General features: G+C 30.7%; 1 protein-coding gene across 18 annotated transcripts in view; it reads right to left on the bottom strand.

Annotated features, from left to right (window-relative positions):
- LOC117219502 (uncharacterized) overlaps positions 1-19,332 on the bottom strand; it is a 326,730-nt gene that overhangs the window by 89,545 nt on the left and 217,853 nt on the right. For 17 of the 18 annotated variants that reach the window (XM_033469869.2, XM_033469142.2, XM_033469054.2 and 14 more), the window contains one exon: positions 1,638-1,847. The exons of the other annotated variant lie outside the window; for it this stretch is intronic. In XM_033469869.2, the coding sequence (XP_033325760.2) occupies positions 1,638-1,847 (210 nt within the window). The remainder of the gene's footprint in view (positions 1-1,637; positions 1,848-19,332) is intronic. 18 annotated transcript variants of the gene reach the window in all.

The raw sequence follows: 19,332 nt of genomic DNA, 5'->3' as shown, positions 1-19,332 counted from the left end.
ATTACTGTATGGCAGAGTAAGGCAAAAAGTAATCTGATTAACGATTAACGAGTATAACTCGTTAGTTATTATAACTATTCTATAATAATCTACAATAAATAACAAGTTGTAATCGAGTTAATCATTAGTCGAATGCTGTTTGACCAATTATTACAAATTTGTTATGACAACTTTTTGTCCAACTTCGCTGTATGGAATTGGTTTTACGAAAGATTATTTATGTATACCTTTGTAGTACTGAAAAGAGTGATTTTGTTATAAATATCAATGTAAGTGTAAGAATTTCTTTTTATATGTGCAGTATCGTCTCAGTTTGAATATATTCGAATGAAGGACAATGCGAATATTTCACGATGGCAGCGAAATTATGTTTGACATGTATCTTAACATCAATGTGAACAATTTCTACCAATATATTATGTCCTGCGTTACATTGGTAAGAATATTAAACTAATCACTGCCACCACAAAATATTAGCGTTAGCCGTGGAAGCCTTGATGCAATGAAAACCATTCCCGTGACAAGTGTGTTAGTTCAAAGTTGTCCACCTATAAACCTGATGTAATAAAAGAGAATTGTTATGCAAATTCTGCATCAGTCTTAAATATCAGTTTACTTCATTACATGTTGAATATCCTATGGAAAAGTCATCACAGATTAGTTTACATTAAATAAACACTGTAATACAGTTCATTATATCCTTAATATGTATTTGAACTGTGAATTATTAATAAAGGAAAATTCGAATTTATATAAAATAAGCGAAATTATACATTTACAATGTTCACTTCGTATTATTAGAATGAAACAATATAATATCACATATTTTTATATGATAGTTTTATATAAAATATGCGAAATTATACATTTGTAATGTTCACTTCGTATTATCAGAATGAAACAATATAATTTCACATAATTTTATATGATAGTTCGAATTTTTACAAGGCTTTGCATTAAGAAAAATATCAAGTACTTTATTAATAAATTTTAAGGAAAAATGAATTGTAGAGTATAAGTAAAGTATTAATTCAAACCCTGCACTCGCTACAATTTCGGACAGATATATATTTATTTGAAAATATATATACATGTTGTCCCAAAAATATTCGAATCAAATGAAATTGCTAATTCCTTAGATCATGTAATGACACTTCTTCCTTAACGAAAATGTCCTCCGTGTCTTTGCCAATAAGTTATTAACGATAAACACGGACCAATCAGAACGAATACGGCTGGCGCCTCGTTGTCGCGGCCAATACCATTTCAAGTATTCCAGAACGCGTTAGCCGTGCTCGTTCACTAATTGATCAGTTTTTCGTTAATAACTCGTTAACAAAGCCGCAGATGACATCTTGGATTAAAAAATGGTATCCTCGAATGTCCTCGGAGAGATGTCCTCATTTGATTCGAACATATTTGAGGCACTTTGTATATTTTGTAAATGTTAACGTGCGCAAATAAATGCCGCGCTGTTTCGAGTAAATTTAAAAAAAAAACACGAGAAAACCATCGAAGATTGGTTGAAGTGAATTGCACTGCAATAAACGTCAATTTAGATCCATACCGATCAAATTTGTATAGATTTGCATGTGAGAGGTCAATGTTGCGAGGAGTGCAGTGTAAGTATGCATTACCTGAGAGCAGGTGTGTTGAGTCGGGTGTTGCGTGTATGCGGAGTTCGACGCTGCGCATACCCCAGTCCCAGGAACCTTTAACTGTTCCTTGTAGTCGGGTTGATATGGCAGCAACATGCGAATCTTGCCCCAACGATTGAAGAAGAGCGCTATCGCGCCTCCCCAAAAGATCAACATCAACACCACTATACCCACTTCTACGCCACGGACCTGCAATTCACGCAGTCACACGTAATGTTTACTACTGGCACAGTATCGTTCGTTCGGTTCTCGCAAAAACAACAATATTATATCATTACAGTATTCTCTCGATAACTGTCCCTACTTTGGGTCTGCCGACTGACAGTTATCCTAGAGGTATCACAGTTTTTTGGTGTCTCGAATGTAGAGAAAGATAGCGATTTAAAAAAGAAAGAGGAACCAAGGGTCAAGATGCTCCGCAGACATTAAGCTGTAAGACTCATGTGAAGCGTTCAAACGGGGGATGATATTTGGCAATTTTTTTTGATAACATAAGGCCTTGATGAAATTTATCGCCACTTGGCACATATATTCTTTAACATTTCAAGATACACAATGTTTTTCTCTCGTTATAATTTATCTATTTTTAATGAAATAGTACATGTTATTTCTTATGGACGGTGTGCCTTCTAACATTTTCTTTCTTTGATTTAAACGCGGTTTTGAACACAAAAAGATAATATTTACCATGAATGTCAAACTTAATTATGCAATAAATATAGTTTAAATAATAGTTTAAATAATTATGAAGAATATTAGTTTATACGACGCATAATACTATTGCGAAGAAATTGTCGTTCGATTTTGCGTTCTAAATTAAAGGAAAAAAATGTTAGATTGATGTACTAGTTCATTAAAAGTCGATAAAATGTAACGAAAAAGAAAACATTTCGTATCTTGATATGTTAAAGAATATATGTGCGAAGTGGCGATAAATTTCACATCAAGGTTTTATGTTATACAATATTGCCAAATATCACCACCGTTTTGAACGCTTCACATGAGTCTCCACCCTTAAGGGACTCGCACGAGCTCAGACTTTTAAATTTAAAAGTCAATATTTCTTATTATTGGTTTTTCATCAATGAAATTTTTACCATTGTATTTGCCTCATTGTGCAGATTAAAATAACACCAAATACAATATAATTGCGATTATAATTAACTGTTTAATAAGTTGGAAGTCCGAAACTTTAATCGCTTGTTAAAGCGATAATTCGTATGAAACCATATGAATTTACAGTGACTTCAAAAGATGCACGTGTACCTTTTAAGACAAGATAACATTTTTTATTATTTACACAAGGGTTCTTTATTCCGATTTTGATGCAATTTAAATATGTTGTATAGCTTTATATGTGAACGTATATGTTAGAACTGAAACTGTTATAGAAATATCTGGGGCTGTAAGGCTGTAAGGTAAGACATCGCATATTGTAATTTCAAAAACTTTAAGTTTATATATTAATTGGCATGTAAAATATAAAATTCACGTAATCATCAGAAAAAAATCATGAAAACAATTTCAATAGACTCGACAAAATAGAAAATATTTCTAAATATTTATTTTGCAGTACGATAAATAATATTGGAAAATATTTTCTTTATAGCATGATAAATAATGTAGGTCAATATTTCTTTTATAATATGATCAATAATATTGGTAAATATTTATTTTATAGTATAACTAATATAAAAAAAATCGTGAAGCAAAAAACAATAACCAGTATAATCATGCATTGTAAAGCGTTATGTATGATTTTTCGAATACCAAACAGACAAAACTTCATGGTATGTCAGAGATAAATAAAATTTCTTTAATATCAACTCTTGCTTAGCAATATAGTGCGAAAAATAAAATACATCATGATTATACAGTTACGATGTGAATTAAATATGTCAACTCTACGCAAGGATATGCAAACTGTATGCATGGTATATACAAAGGAGCAATAATTCTTGTAATAATATCGTGTCCGAATATTAATGCGAGTCACTGTATATGCACCACAGATTTGGTAAATATGCACCTGCGTAGATACTGAAAAAAATCATAAAATTACGTTTAATTAATGTACTTAATATTGTTTACCATATGAAGTACATAAAAATGTATTTAATATTACACAAACTATTCTAAAAAATAATTATGTTATACATATTGTGTGTATCATTCAGTTATCAACTTCTTGATATAACAAACAAAATAGAGGGTTTTTCAAAAATGTCTCATAATCCGGAAATGGGGGTTTCCTGAGGTCATTTTAAGTAACTTTTTCCTTAGCGAAAATGCAATCCACGGCTTTGTTTGCAAGTTATAAACGAAAAACTTTGACCAATAAGAGGCGAGATCAACTGGAGCGAGGCGGCTGAGCTAATGAACAGAACAGGGATTTGCGCGCTCGTTGGCTGACCGTCTCGCGTTAGCAGAGCCCGCCTCTTATTGGTCAGTGTTTTTCATTAATAACTCGTAAACAATGCCGTAGATTACATTTTCACTAAGGAAAAAGTTACTTCAAATGACCTCAGGAACTCCCCATTTCCGGATTACGAGACATTTTTGGGACACTTTGTATAATATTCATGATAGAGGGAGCAGAGGAGAGCGGGACTAGAAGTCCCGGGGATAAGTTGTTCCGATGGTAATGTATTTCAAATAAAAAAGAATAGTGTTATGCTTTCAATTGTTTTGAAAACGTGGATCGATCACGCCACGCTGTCAACCATTTTAATAGTGTCCACGACAGTGAATTGTGTAGTATTAGACGAGATAGTAGTCACATACTAGATAAGTAAATATTTTGCAGTCACTATTTTTTTTTGTCTAATTCAGTTATTTAATGTCAATATCGTTCTGTTCTAATTTTTTTCTGTTCTGATATTGTTCTATTCTTATAAATCAATCAATATTTAAGAACATGTTGTAATAGCATTTATTAAAATATTTGAATACATAATTGCAATTAGGGATAGTTGTTCTCATGACTCAGGGCATATTGTTACCGTAACAACTTACCCCAACTCAAGTAGTTCTTGTTGTATTGCGATGCATATTCTAAATCACAGCCCAGGGAAGAATGGATTTAGTATGTGCTACGCAAGAACTAGGCTCATACCAAATGTATAAGAAAGTAAAAGCTGTGTCATATATTTGTCCTGTGATTCTGACGAGTCGTTTGACAATATCTAATTTTTTTCGTTTAAAAGATTATTTCTATTAGGTTTATGTAAAGTTTGTCCTATAAATTATCATAAAATTGGATTATTAGTTCCATTTTCCTTCATTAATGTTTGTGCCAAAGGTAATATATTATTTCTTTAAAAAATACATATGTATTTCTGTTCATCCGAAATTAATGAACAAACTTTATTAATAAAATTGTGTTTTATTTCATCAGAGAATGAAATATATCTCATTAGAAAAAGTAACATTTATTTTTTAGAAACAACTTATCTCAGAGCGTTAACAACTTGTCACACATCGGAGTAAAAAGTTCCGCCCGAGTTGACCACAAAAAACGAGTTTCTATGAAAAACTTACTGCAATATATTAAATTTGAGTTGACAATCTTAAAATAGAATAAATTCAACAATAAATTAGTCAGAAACAAAAAACGTAATTGTATTATTTCTTAGTCAATTTTTATGTTTTCTCAAAATTGGATCTTCTAGTCCCGGTTTCCCCTATACTAAATAGGAATTAACATTTATAGCTCGTAAAAGATATATGCCAGCATTTCAAGAGAATACTGGTATAGAATGTATACTGGAGTAGAAAACATTTATTTGTTATAGTTTGCAGTTCGCACTGAACGGCGTCAAATAGAATCGCTTCATCGATGTATAATGAGCCGTTCAAATTTTGTGGATGAGATTGGAGTCGAATAAATATATCAACGCTAGAACAAATAATATAATAATTTCAGCGCCACGACGATTTTAAGCGACTATCTAGAATAACGGCTTCCCTAATAAAATGGATTATTAATTTTTTACTTACACTAGATTAATTTCTTACACCTTGTCATTTAATCATTTGTAGATAAATAATCGTACATGTAATTGTAAACAATTTTCACGAATTGGAGGAACATTTTGTTGAAGATCGATTCGTGACAACTTGTACACGATAACGTCAACAATTTTTATACTTATTTTCTAACGTTATGTTATTAGATATTCCTCATCTGCAAATAAGACAAGCCAGAAAAATGCATCAAAATATTTAAAAATTCGTGAAAATATATTAAATACATTTGAAAAATTCTTTTAATATCTATTCTAGGAATTTAAGCATCGTAACGAAACCTTTTCTATGAAACATTCACAAAGTGCTATTCTTCGCTTTCATCGCACACTTCATCATGTTTATATTATACAGGTGATTTATAAGATTAATTCACCAAAGTTAATATAGCAATATTTGAACATACTTTTGACTTTGCGTAAAAGATTTTGGAGATCATTATAGTTTTTCTTATCGTAATTTTCGATTTATGAAGCTTTTTGGCATCGTCTTATTTTAAAGCTAAGTTTAAGGTGTGCGTAACAGTATGATCATTAAAAAGTAATTAACATTGCGTTTCTTTACGATTATATTACAAGCAAGATAATGAATTTTATAAACATACAATACGAACGTGACGGATTGAAAGGAGGCTAAACAATTAGAAATGCAATTACTCAGCGTTGAAATCGTTACAGATTGGAAAGCAAACAAGTATACATCGTAACATTATCTGACGTGCACTTAAAAGTTTGCAAATGTTATATGCTGTATGCCCCCCCCCCAATTGTATTGCAAACGTACTTTGTATTGCAAACGAGATTTGTTAGCTGATTGTTTAACTACACATTATCAAAAATCTCTAGGCTTCCATTCCACAATAGTTTCTAGCCTGTTACGAACAGATACAATTTTATATTAAATATATGGTAAATATATTTATTATGTATAGCAAATATATATACTAATACATTAATTAAATGTAATTAAATAATGAAAGCTTGTGTTTATAACGAATATTCTACATGCAATATTTATTGTTTTATACAATACCTAAACAATAAAGGACATTACGGTTACGTACAATATGGCCTGACTGTAGTAAATTTGTTGATATTGATTATAATAAATAATGTAAATAAGTACGAATAGAATTAGTAAATAATTAAACATAGTCCAATACTGCCGAAATTTAATTTTCAAAATGTAAGTAATACATTTGTAAACTGTCATCTATACTGACTTTTTAAATACTGTTTCAGTAAATTATGTGCGGTACATTATATTTTTCATACAGTTGTATTATATCCTCATAATGTCTTTAAATATAAACATGTGACGTTAATTACATATAATAAATGACTGCGAAACTGTAAGTGATATAAAAAGCTTTTAATACTGTTTACTTTAAATACTTTTAATACCGAAAGACATTTTAATACTGTTCTTTATGTAGATCATGATAATGTAACAAATTTCTCATTAAAATTATCAAGGTCACTTGAAAGTCGTCTTTCGTTTTTCAAATGGAAAAATACAAAGTCATAGACCGAATCGATTATTTTGAAATTGATAATTTCCTGTTGTTTCACTGACTTTGTTTCCGAGAATGTACACGCTTGCCTCCTTCAGACGACCATAAAAATTATGTGGACCAAAAATGTTCTATTTTTATTATAATCTAGATTAAAAATTAATAGAAGACGAGAGTTAACTTTTTAAATGTCATTTACGAATTGGCAATAATTTATAATCGTGGATATTTGTGCGACATCGATGGAAATTTTTATTTTATCACAATCTCTACACAGGAAACTAAGTACTGTTCGCATTATGCATATTACTGTACGCTTAAGCCGTCAAGCACTTAACCCAGTATTATTCAACATAAGCTTGAGCGCTTACACGGACATGCAGCGTGACATTACATGTGGTCTCTTTGTCATGGGGCTTCATCGCTTGTCTGTTAACATGCTATAGCTACATCGTTAATGCTATATTCTGTATAGCGATCAAATGTCTGTGTTGTGAACAGTAATGGAAGTGCAGACGTTGAATTTGAATATTCATTAACAGTATCAAACCAATGCTAAAAACATAGGCAAACGTAGTCTGTGGGTTTAATGCATTTATGACAGAAATGAACAGGTCAAATATAAAATTCTAAAGTCATCAGAAAAATTAAAGGATATTGTTACATTATTTCCAACTTGTTGTAATTAATAAAAAAAGAAAGGCATTTTCATCTAACTGTTTCTTAGAATCAATTTAAACAATTTTGATATTGTACGAAGATTCAGTACACTTATATGTAACAACAACGACTTTGTATTTCATACAAAGAAAAATGAATTAATTTTATGCAAGTCGTTATTTACAATTATAAGGCATTGCATGATATTCGTTTCTGTAACTATATTATCTTTCATATTGTATTTCGTTATAATGTTAAATAACTACTGCGGATTATATAAATAGACTGCGGATCTTTATGCATATTCTCACTTTCATGAGTCGTTTTGTTGAATGTCGAATAATAATACAATTCAATATTTTCAATATGTCTGTTTACCTGCATTTTATAAATTTACATGTACCATAAGTAAATAAATCGTGTGATCAAAATTGGTGTTAACATTTTAGTACAACATTGAATAAATTAAAAGTGTTAACCCAACTTATAGGTGTGTATGTATATGTCTAACATCGACAGTTCACCAATTTGTGAATGTAATTGTCGAATTGGAATTTAACTAATCAAATAATATGTTATGTTTAGACTGCGGATTTTATGCATTTATGGCAAAAATGAAAAGTTTGAATTTAAAATAGTGGAAAGGTTGAAAAAATTTTTAAAATTCATTGTGTTATTTTCAATGTAATTAGATTATTAAAAAAGGAATGAACTTTTTAGTTTATTTCTATTTTTTGCAATTGACGCAGAAAATTTTTATTCTGCATAAAAATCCGCAATCTAGTTTTGTTGCATCGTGTAGCTTACTTTCATTTTCTGTAATAATAAAAAAGAAGATACACGATCGTATATACGAAACCACAATTTTCGTCATGAATGTATAGTCGTTATTTAATACACAGAGGTAGTTTATGTCATAACTGGACTGCGGATTTTATGCACTTATAGTAAAAATATGTGAATGAAATATACATGGAACAGTGAAGGGATCAGAAGAATTTGGATATAATTGTTACATTATTTGCAATTTATTAAAATTATTATAGGAAGAAATATATTTTTATTTAAATTCTATTTTGTATAATTATTTTAAAATATTTGTATTTCGCATAAAGATCCTTGGTCTAGTCATGGTAGATGACATCCTTTCTAAAATAAACCATTATTTAGCACAGTCGCCAAGAATTTGTTATAAAGAGTTGTATTATCGTCTGATTTGCTTTACTAAACCGAACAGAATTATCAGATAATATTTTACGAAAACGTTTGCTCGTCAAAATACAACGATTTCCTTCGAAATAATGTTTATCATTTGTTTAAATCGTTGTTTTATTAATTTTATTTCAATGATGTCCATAAATACCTTTTCCTAGCATTATAAATTTTTATGCAGATGATTCTGTAATTGATTTCAAAAAAATGCCATGGGATTTACTTTAGGCTACTAGACTTGAAGACGCAACCATCATCAATACAAAGACAAGTTTTATACATAAATTAAGGAACAATTTAATTTTTCACAAATTGATCTATACTACAGTATCTTTATTAAAGCGTAATAATCATTAGAGTGTCTAAATTAGAAATTGTTGTTATTTTCCGCGGTTTATTTCTTTCACAGGAAAATTTACTTCAAAGTTCATTTTAGAAGCTTCAGAGCACAGTGACATATCTCCCAGCAAATTTTACATCACTACTGACGCACCAGCTTCTTCTGCAACATAAAAGGATCCTTTGGCGGGGATGCTATTTTCGTGGTTCGTTTCACAGTCTTATAGCAACATCACGTACTGAGAGTGTGCAAACTTCCATACAATGAGTGAACCTCGCAGGCATCTCACGGAAGAGCGACAAGAGCTAAGAAAAGAAACTTTTAACGTGTTCATCGGATGGTTATATTCTTTTTACTCTTATCATTATTTTATTAGGTCCCACGCAATGATCTTGTGTCTTCGTAATGCATCGTAGTAAATCAATTTCTCAAGCTAATATTAATTACGAAAATAGTCTACGTTGCATTTAATAATAATATTGTTAGAACGTTCACGTATATTCTTCCATTGTTCTATTTCTAAAGTATCCAGTTGAATTACTTTCTACGTATTCATACCGGTTTTTTTACCTTTCTTATCGAATTTAACTTTGAAAGCACTGAAATAACCGTAGTGAATATTTTTAGCTTTATATTAAGTATTTCTTACATCGTGGTGAAATAACATAAATGATTCCTAATGTAAAATTGTACAAAACGGGCGAGGTTAAATATTTTTAAAAGTGTTCGACAGTATTTTCTTCCAAGAAACTTTCACGAATCGTAAGAACAAGTTAAAAATAAACCTAAAATTTTCTTTTTAGATTCGGAAAAAACTGTATGTTATGCCGAATTCGTATCAGCATCTTTTAAAAGGTGTGTACACAAAAATTGTAGGTTAACCTATGAAAAACTGAAGATGACCTCGAGAACTCTGGAAAAAGATGGATTGACGAAAAATTTTTATAATTATCTTAAAGCTCTCCTTAAACCATGTTATTTTAGCTAAAAAGATTTATAAAATTAAACTGATCACGTTCTGTGGTCAATCCTGTATATATGAATATATGAATTACTAGACTGTGGATCATTATACAACATTAAAATATATATGTATGGCTCACTAGAAACAAGAATTGCATAATTTTTATTTTTTATAATGATCCGCAGTCTAGTAATAAGTATTTAATTATATATATGTGAGATATAAATAATATAATTAAATTATTGAATTGTTCTAATAGTTTCATCTACTCGTTTTTGTCGTAAATGCATACAATCCGCAATCCACCTACTACAATGACAGCCTAATATGTTTGATCAAATACCTTTTCATCAGAGATAGTAAAAGTAAACGAATAAATGTTGATGTTCCACTACTGATCTCTAAGAATTACATTTGTACCGTCAGTGTATCTTGCGAATAAAGTCAAATTTTAACAAAGTTTATTGTTGTTATAATTGTTGCTTATTCCGGTTATTATGAAGCTACTATTACAGTTCTCTGGACACTCGCGATGCATGGATTAGTACCAACGATCAGCCTGTTTGAATATCTATTCTGGTGGTCACTTGCGAAACTGTGCTTGTATGGGAATCTCTGTTGCCGCTAAATTGTGTATGAAGACAACAGGTACGTCCAGCAGATGGGTTTAGAGATTCCATTTAGATAAATAATTCCTAAGGAAGAAGGATTTCTTGCGGAAGGAAGTATGTACTACTGCAAAAGCAACCGTATCGAACAAAATGACCCGTTCCAGATTCTTCGATAGTACGTTTTTGTTGATAATTATATTTGTGATACCAACATTGTTAATATAAAAATGATTTCTTCTCCATCACCGTCAGTTTCCGAGGAACATCTTTAAGAATTTTGTCTATCGTAATCATAGAGGTTGTACAAATAATCTTCACGCAAAACGTTTCAGCAGACTCTTCCAATTACAATGGTATATTTGTTGTAACTTTACAAACATTTCAACCAGTTTAAATAAGGTTTTAAGAGAGTTTAACGATAAAATTGCTGCATTATATATATATATATATTTATATATATTATATATATATATTATATATATATAATATATTTTATATATTTTAATATATATATTTTATATATATATATATATATATATAAAAGAAACGTTCTGTTGCTTACGTCGCTCTCTCTAAACATTGTTTAAATATATTTACATGTTTACAATAACATAAAAAATATGTAGTTGTATTCTGTAAATTCTGCAGCATCGTTTAAAAATTTGACATTTATCAAAGAACTGAGGATGATCCGAATCGTCTACCGATTTTCGAAATACAAAACAAAGACAGAATTTGTTGGACACTGTTAACGAATGAAATGGGCTTATTATAACAGTATCAAATTTCAAGAGATTCAAATTTGTATTTGTCATAAGAAATTAGCATCTCTTTGGTTGCTCAATCCGACTCGTCACGCTATTGTTCGTTGATTCACTCTCACTTTTCCCACTAGATGTAGAGTCTAAGTGGCTAAACACTTCATACGTGGTTTCACCCCTCGAAATTACAATAACGAACTATTATTGCTCTCTGTGACCAAAACGTGGAGGATGTCCACGGCGTATGTAAACTGTAAACCCAGCGTACACGATGTCCACCGTATAGTGTCGATTAAGTGAAGCTGTTTCGCTCTCCACTCGTGGGCGAAATCATTTGTTGCTGATACAATCGAGAAAGTACAGACGCACTAGTACACTAGTGTCAAAGACATGTGCTAGCAATCAAAGCAAGTAATGTTGAAGAGCCCCTTTACTCTACCTATTCTCGTTGACAAGTTTATTTTCTAACCATTTACAGCACTTCATGTAATGTGTTTGTTAATTTGCTTTATCTTGACTAGTCCGTGATTGAGATTTCTTATAATAAATTGTTAAATATAAATGTTACTTCCTTGTTTTAAATCGAAATAACACTCTGCTGTTGTTCGATTTATGAAAGATGAAACTAAATAACACCTTCTCTTCTAACAGTAAGTATCTAATGAACGAACTAAATACAAACAAAGTAATATCAAGTCAAGAATCCATATTCAACTAACTTCTTCACCCATGCCTTTTCATTCATCCACCATTAATTTACATTTAAACCAAGTTTATAATGAAACAATTTCGCACAGTTTTCTCGTCGTCTATATTTAAGCATTCAGGTAAATGTAAGCATACAATTAATATAGATTTTTTCTTTTTTCGAAGAAGTTATTACTGTCGAAAAAATAATTATAAAGATAACGGTACTGTAACTGCGAACGCAATGTGGACAAGAGATTGACACAATGTATAGAGACTGGTGAAATTATTATAGTGCTGATTGAACTGAAATTACCCAAAGGTCATGCCATAGCACGTCAATGAATTCGTCTTGACACGAGCTACAGTGACCCACAAAAGTGTTCGTGCATCTTTTAAAACGCAATAACTCTTTTAAAACTGGACTAAGTGACTTGAATTTATTTTAGATAATAGTGGGACTAGTCTACTAGACGATGACCAAAATGCTTTTCTTAAATTTTACTATTACTTGGAATGACAAAAAAAATAAAAACTTTTGTTTTTTAACATTTTTTATCTATGCCTATAATGCCTATAATATCCTTCTCATAGATCTCGGTAACTTATATGTACTCTGAAAATTTTATCGAAATCAGTTGACGTTGTTATGAGTTATAACAAATTAAAGATAAAAATCACAGTTTTATCACGATTTTAACCAAAAACTGGAAGAAATTTGCAGTTTTTAAAATCTTTCAACGTCGTAGCACGACTCTGGGTTAACCGATTTCGATCAAAATTTCAGCACGCATATAAGTTACAGAGATATACGAAAGGCATTTTAAAAATTTTTGTTATAGAATCAGATAAAAAAGTTAAGAAATGAGAATTTCTTATCTTTTTTCTGTCATCCCAAGCAATAGTAAAATTTAAAAAAGGAATTTCAGTCATTGTCTAATAGACCGGCCTCTCTATCATCTAAAAAATTCAAGTCATTTAGTTGAATTTTAAAAAAGTTCTTACGTTTTAGAAAGTGTACAAACACTTTTGTGGGCTACTGTACATTAATGTGAAGTAGAAAATGGGCAATGCTATTTAAACAAATTAAATTGACCCGGATTTTTTATTGAAAAAGTAACAATTTTTTTAAATTAAACGTTTTTTCGTATAACAAACAGAGAACTGATAAACATTTGTTCGAAACATTTTTTTGCCAGATCAATAGAAGTGCACGAAAAAATGTGGGCAAAAGTTAAGGAAACACCTTCATACGTATACAATGACATTCATTAATATTCGAACACCTTTTAAAACAAAATAACTTTTATAGAAAGGAAGCTAGTTTAGGAGACTAGTCCTTCTATCATCTAAACAAAATCCAATTCATTTCGTTCAATTTGAAAAAAATTATTTTGTTCTAAAAAATATCCGAATATTAATAAGTGTCACTGTATTTCCTACTCATTTTTGTCATAAATGTATAAAATGTGCATTCTACTGACCACCAACTATCAGAGCACCTTGGCAATGTGCCACGATTCAAAATGGAACGATCATGTAGAATCTCCAAACCCCATTAAGCAGCCTTAAGTATTACGTTTCGATAGATGTTCCATCCTGTACAATAGTCGGTCACAAAAAGTTAATATCGGGGTCATGTCGATATGATGCTGCGTACTGCATATCGAGTTCTCTACTATAAGCAATATTTCCGCCCAATAGCTGCGCTGCTTAGGACTGTGCACTCGATGATACAGAGCAGGGTACACGATTCTGCGATCGCTTTATTGGCTCTATTGTGCCTTATTTGCTTCTATTCCTCCATACATCTCTGTTTCGCATGTATACGTAGTGTCATCAGAATGATGATTCGAATATATGCAGATCAATAATGTACACTTGGATATGCAAGGAATATGCAATATTCGTAACTATTTTAGTGTCTACCCGGAAATACAATTATCCTCCGTATTTCGATGTATTTAATTTATTAACCAGCAGCAATTATCTTTATTCTCGATATATTTAGTTCTTAAAAACACAAGACAAAATTCATGTGAAATTCATTTGCGCACAAAAATGGACAATTTGGGAAGAGAAGATACGATTATTCGAGCCTTGCATCTCGTTTTTATCACGAGACCGTATTTATCAACCGATCGGTTGACCGATTGTCAACAACTATAAAAACGAGATGCAAGGCTCGAATAATTGTGTCTCTTCTTCCCAAATTGCCCATTTTTTTGGGCGCAATCTGAGCGCGAATAAAGTGGAATTACCGTAGAGGGTGAAGTTTGGTACTATATAGGATGTCCCATAATTATATTAACACATGGAAACGGGTGAGTCATTTGAAGTAACTTTTTCCTTAGCGAAAATGCAATCCGTGGCTTTGTTTACGAGTTATTAACGAAAAACACTGACCAATGAAAGACGAACTCGGCTGGCACAAGGCGGCCGAGCCAATGAGCGGAACTGAGCTTCGGCTGTCCGTTGGCTTGGCCGCCTCGTGTCAGCTGATCTTGTCTCTCATTAGTCACCGTTTTTTATTAACACGTTCCGTGCCGAGCTTTTTTTACTCGAATCTTCACACTTTGATATTTTACTAAAACTTGATGTATTACGTGCAATTATTAATTCTCGTACACATAACAACGTAACAAAAACTTATCAACGCCCATTCTTGTGGTGGAAATTGATTCTTCGGTTCTAAATTTCTTGTAAACAATTTGTTCAGTTCACTAAGTAAACATGCAAGCGTGTACCATCGATGGTACACGTGGCACGGAACGTGTTAATAACTTGTAAACAAAGCCGCGGATTGCATTCTCGCGAAGGAAAAAGTTATTTCAAATGAAAATAAATCAACTTACAGTGTAACATTCTTGACACATTTAGAACAAATAAATATTAGTTTCTGCAATTTTAAAGCAGATATAAAATTTCTTTAATATTCACTATCAGGCTGTAGATCTTCATGTCAATTCTTATTTTCATACGTCACTCTATAAAAATCAAAATTACGGAAAAATTGCCTTTGTCAACTAAAAGCTCTCCTTCTTTATAAAAATAAAGTAGAAATACTATTGGTTTTTATTAATTTCTATGATTACTTGTATTTCTTTTATATGCTGTTATTCCACTTCTATATATTTTTTAATATGATATTGAGAACGTTTCGCAATCGTCATAAACGAATAAGTTTCTTGGATCTACAAATATGTTTTTGTTACACATGATGAAATGTGATATCCTACGAAACGGCACAGCGGGGCATTTCGCGTTACGTTTTACACGTCAATAAAACCGGCGCGGCAGTACGCTTCATATAAAATTCCATGGATGTGCAGCTGCAGCATTGATATTTCTATCCGAATGCCTTCACCGTGTGTAAAGAAACAAATGCATTACTGCTGTGTGCAGGACACTTTTAGAACATAGATGTTGCGTATGCACAAAGCACTGTGTGCCATACTAACGTTGAAAACTAAACGGTTTTCGAACCGTATTCTGAATAAAACGAATATATTCATTCAGAAAAAGAAAAAGAAATCAAACACTTTACATTTCGGTTTAAACAATTCGTAAGTGAACGATAAAATAATAATAAGATTACAGTACAAAGAAACATTTTAATGAACTTTAAATCGATTGTTGACAAGGTTGACGCAATGCTTACAAAAATAACAATTACAAACTACTGTTCGCTAATAATTGTTAACGAAATTAAAAGGAAATAATAAAATATCAGATAAAACACAATACGGTTTTATTTTACTTTGAAACTATCAAAGAGATAATGAAGAAAGCGCGCAAATTCTTTCATGCGAATTTTCTGAAATTGATTTAAGAGAACCAAAAGTAATATTTATTTACGAATGATAACAATGAAGAAAGTGCATAAATTCTTTGATGCGAATTTTCTGAAATTAATTTAAGAGAACCAAAAATAATATTTATTTACGAATGATAAGGTATCATTATAATACGTTTTTCCAATTGCAAAGAGATTCAAGTATTAAGAGGAGTGAATAATCATAAAGAAATCGTAGATGATTTAATAAATGTAGTAGTTGCTTATTTATTACACAAATATTTATAAATTGCGGATTTTATGCATTTATGGAAAAATTTGGTGAGTGAAATACAAAACAATGAGGACTTTGGAAGAATCCAAAAATTCTGTTACACTGTTTTTAATTTATTGTTTGATTATTAACACTCGAACGACGGCAGGAATATAACTCATCACAAATATCCATGAGATTTTTTATAATTTTATTTATATTTTTAAAACAGTTTAGTTTCTCTGTAGGCAATAATGAAGCATGTGAAAATTTAAATTAATAATCAGAAACTAGATAGTCGAATAACAATATTTATACCCGGGATCCAAATAGACCCGAGCCTCGTTGTCCAACTGTTAAAGGTAGTATATATTTTTTAATTCTTGTTTTGTGTCATTGATACAATGAATTTTTATTTTACACGAAAATCGACAATTTATATATTTATTAGAATTTTCCTTGCAAAAGCATTAACAACTTCGTATGCAAATAAGGAACAAAATGCTCGCACGTCTATTCAACAACAGACATACTCCCAAGGGAGCTTGTGCTTACGTGAGCTATAAGAATAAAAAGAATAGTTACATAGAAAGAATTAAAAGGAAACTTGAGCCAGCTACAGAGCTGCAACTGTTAACTTCTATGTGTAATATTAAATTCTTTGAACTTTGAAGCTGAAATTCTCACGCTATGTTTTAATTAGAATTCTAGTTTCTATTATGTTTTATTTTATTTGACACTAAAATGTTTACAGACTATAATTTTCTTTATCGTCTATACTTATCATTTCGTTAGCCTTTGTCTTTAGCCTCACTATTCCACGGCGCATCCAATAACGTTCTTTCTTGTTTATAGTAATGAAACGTCATTGAATTATTAAGAAATAATGTCTAACGTTTGAAATGAAATGTGTAATGAAAGAACAGAATTACTACTTATCTGTGTATTTTGCGTAAACATCTTTTAAGATTTGTATTGTACTGAATTGTATCATTAACTGAAACAGTATTCATAATAAGTTTTCAACTTTATTAGCAAAGAAACATCGACATTCTGCAAAGAGACATCAACATTAACAAATAAACATCGACATCGAGACAGCATTTTTTACACATAGATTGTATAGGAAGAAATTTTTCAAAATTTGTAATTGATAAAAAAACGTGTGTTAAGACGTTTAACAAAACAAAATGTGTTTGATACAAGTTTGTGTGGGACAACAATCCTTTATTTGTTATAGTTTGTAATCTAATTAGCTCTTAAAACTATTAAACTTTTAATATTTACAAATATTTACAGTTATTTGAACTCAGTATGAATCATATCTGCTTTAATAGTTATTTTGAGCACAAAAATTGGAAATAAGAATATTTGTATCGTAACCTTCTAACCGTGGACGGATTTTTGATTTTTTGGTATTAAAGGATATCAAATGAGATTAAAAAGGATATCAAATGAGAAATAAAGAAGTATAAAAAAATCTGTCAAGAATAAAAATTAACAATTTTTTAGATTTAGTTTCTTTTGTTACATTTCACAAAATATGTATTTAGAACGTGAGAAAAAGAACACGTTGCTCGCGTTTGCAGACTTAAGAGATTTTACCCTATTTTAAGTAAATACTACTCAAAACTCTAATTTAGATTTTACTATTTCTGAAATACTTACAGTGTGTGTGTGTGTGTGTGTGTTTATGATTTCATCTCACACATTTCAGAGCAGGGAATGGAGGTTCTGTGATCGATTAGTATGAAATTAAACTAATTTCTAGTGCGGATAGCAAAGGGTAAAATTTCTGTGTCAAGAAGTCACGTAGGTACTGGTAGCAAATAAAGGAACAAGTTGCAGATGAATTCGTGCATGCAGTTTCATCCTGTGCACGAATGCGCATACTACATTGAGCACTTCACCCATCGGCAGTTTTCAAATAGTTCTCCTAAAATCGACAATCTACAGCTAAGAATTTTTTGAAAAATTCTTCAGAAACTACAATAATCTCATGCATAATTTGTCAAATTAATTAAATTATTACAATTTAATAAATTCTTTTAACGTTATTATTTAACAGAAAATTATCGAGCTTCTCTCATTACACATATAATGTTTATAATTTCATAACATGGAATATCCTTTTGTAATATAGTAATAAATCAATAAATATAAAAACATTGTACTATTACGTATTTTTTAAAGACCAGTCATTTTGACTGGTTTTGGTAGAAATAGCTTCGTTTTAACTGTTGGTTGTCTTAGTGTTAAATAAGTGAATGCTTAACATATTCTTTTCATTACGTCATCTTCGATGCTATCTACGTTTGATTTGGTTATTTGATGTATGAATTAAATTTTTCAACTTTGTTCATAAATTCGGTAGAATTTCAATTAACGTGATTGAAAATATTTCAGAGACTCAGGCTTTGACATACCTGCCATGGTACTAATTTGTTTTCTAACAAAAAGCTATACGTATGCACGAGTTAATTAATTAATTTGCAATCTACTAATTTCAATATAAGATTATATTGATCATATAATACCAATATAATATTGTATTAATTACATGATATCATTCCATGGAATGTTCTAGTCTCTTCTGGTTAAAACAAAATTAGTTCTAATTATTTGCTTACAAAGTCTTGATTATCTCTGAAACAAATAATTTGATTCCAATGCTACTTATGATTTTATTTCTATTGTTCACATCATCATATATCGCAACTTTAATACACTTAAATTAGTCTTTGATGTTTTGAGATTTTGAGACCAATGACCCTCCGCAATTAACACATATAGTGCAAAATACGAATGATTATTGCAAGTAACACGAAATTTATAATTTACGGTCGAGTAT

The sequence above is a fragment of the Megalopta genalis genome, chromosome 1 (assembly GCF_051020955.1).
Source record: "Megalopta genalis isolate 19385.01 chromosome 1, iyMegGena1_principal, whole genome shotgun sequence".
NCBI classification, from domain to species: Eukaryota; Metazoa; Arthropoda; class Insecta; order Hymenoptera; family Halictidae; genus Megalopta; species Megalopta genalis.
Note: the sequence above shows the minus strand (reverse complement) of the source record. Positions and strands in the feature narration are given on the sequence as shown.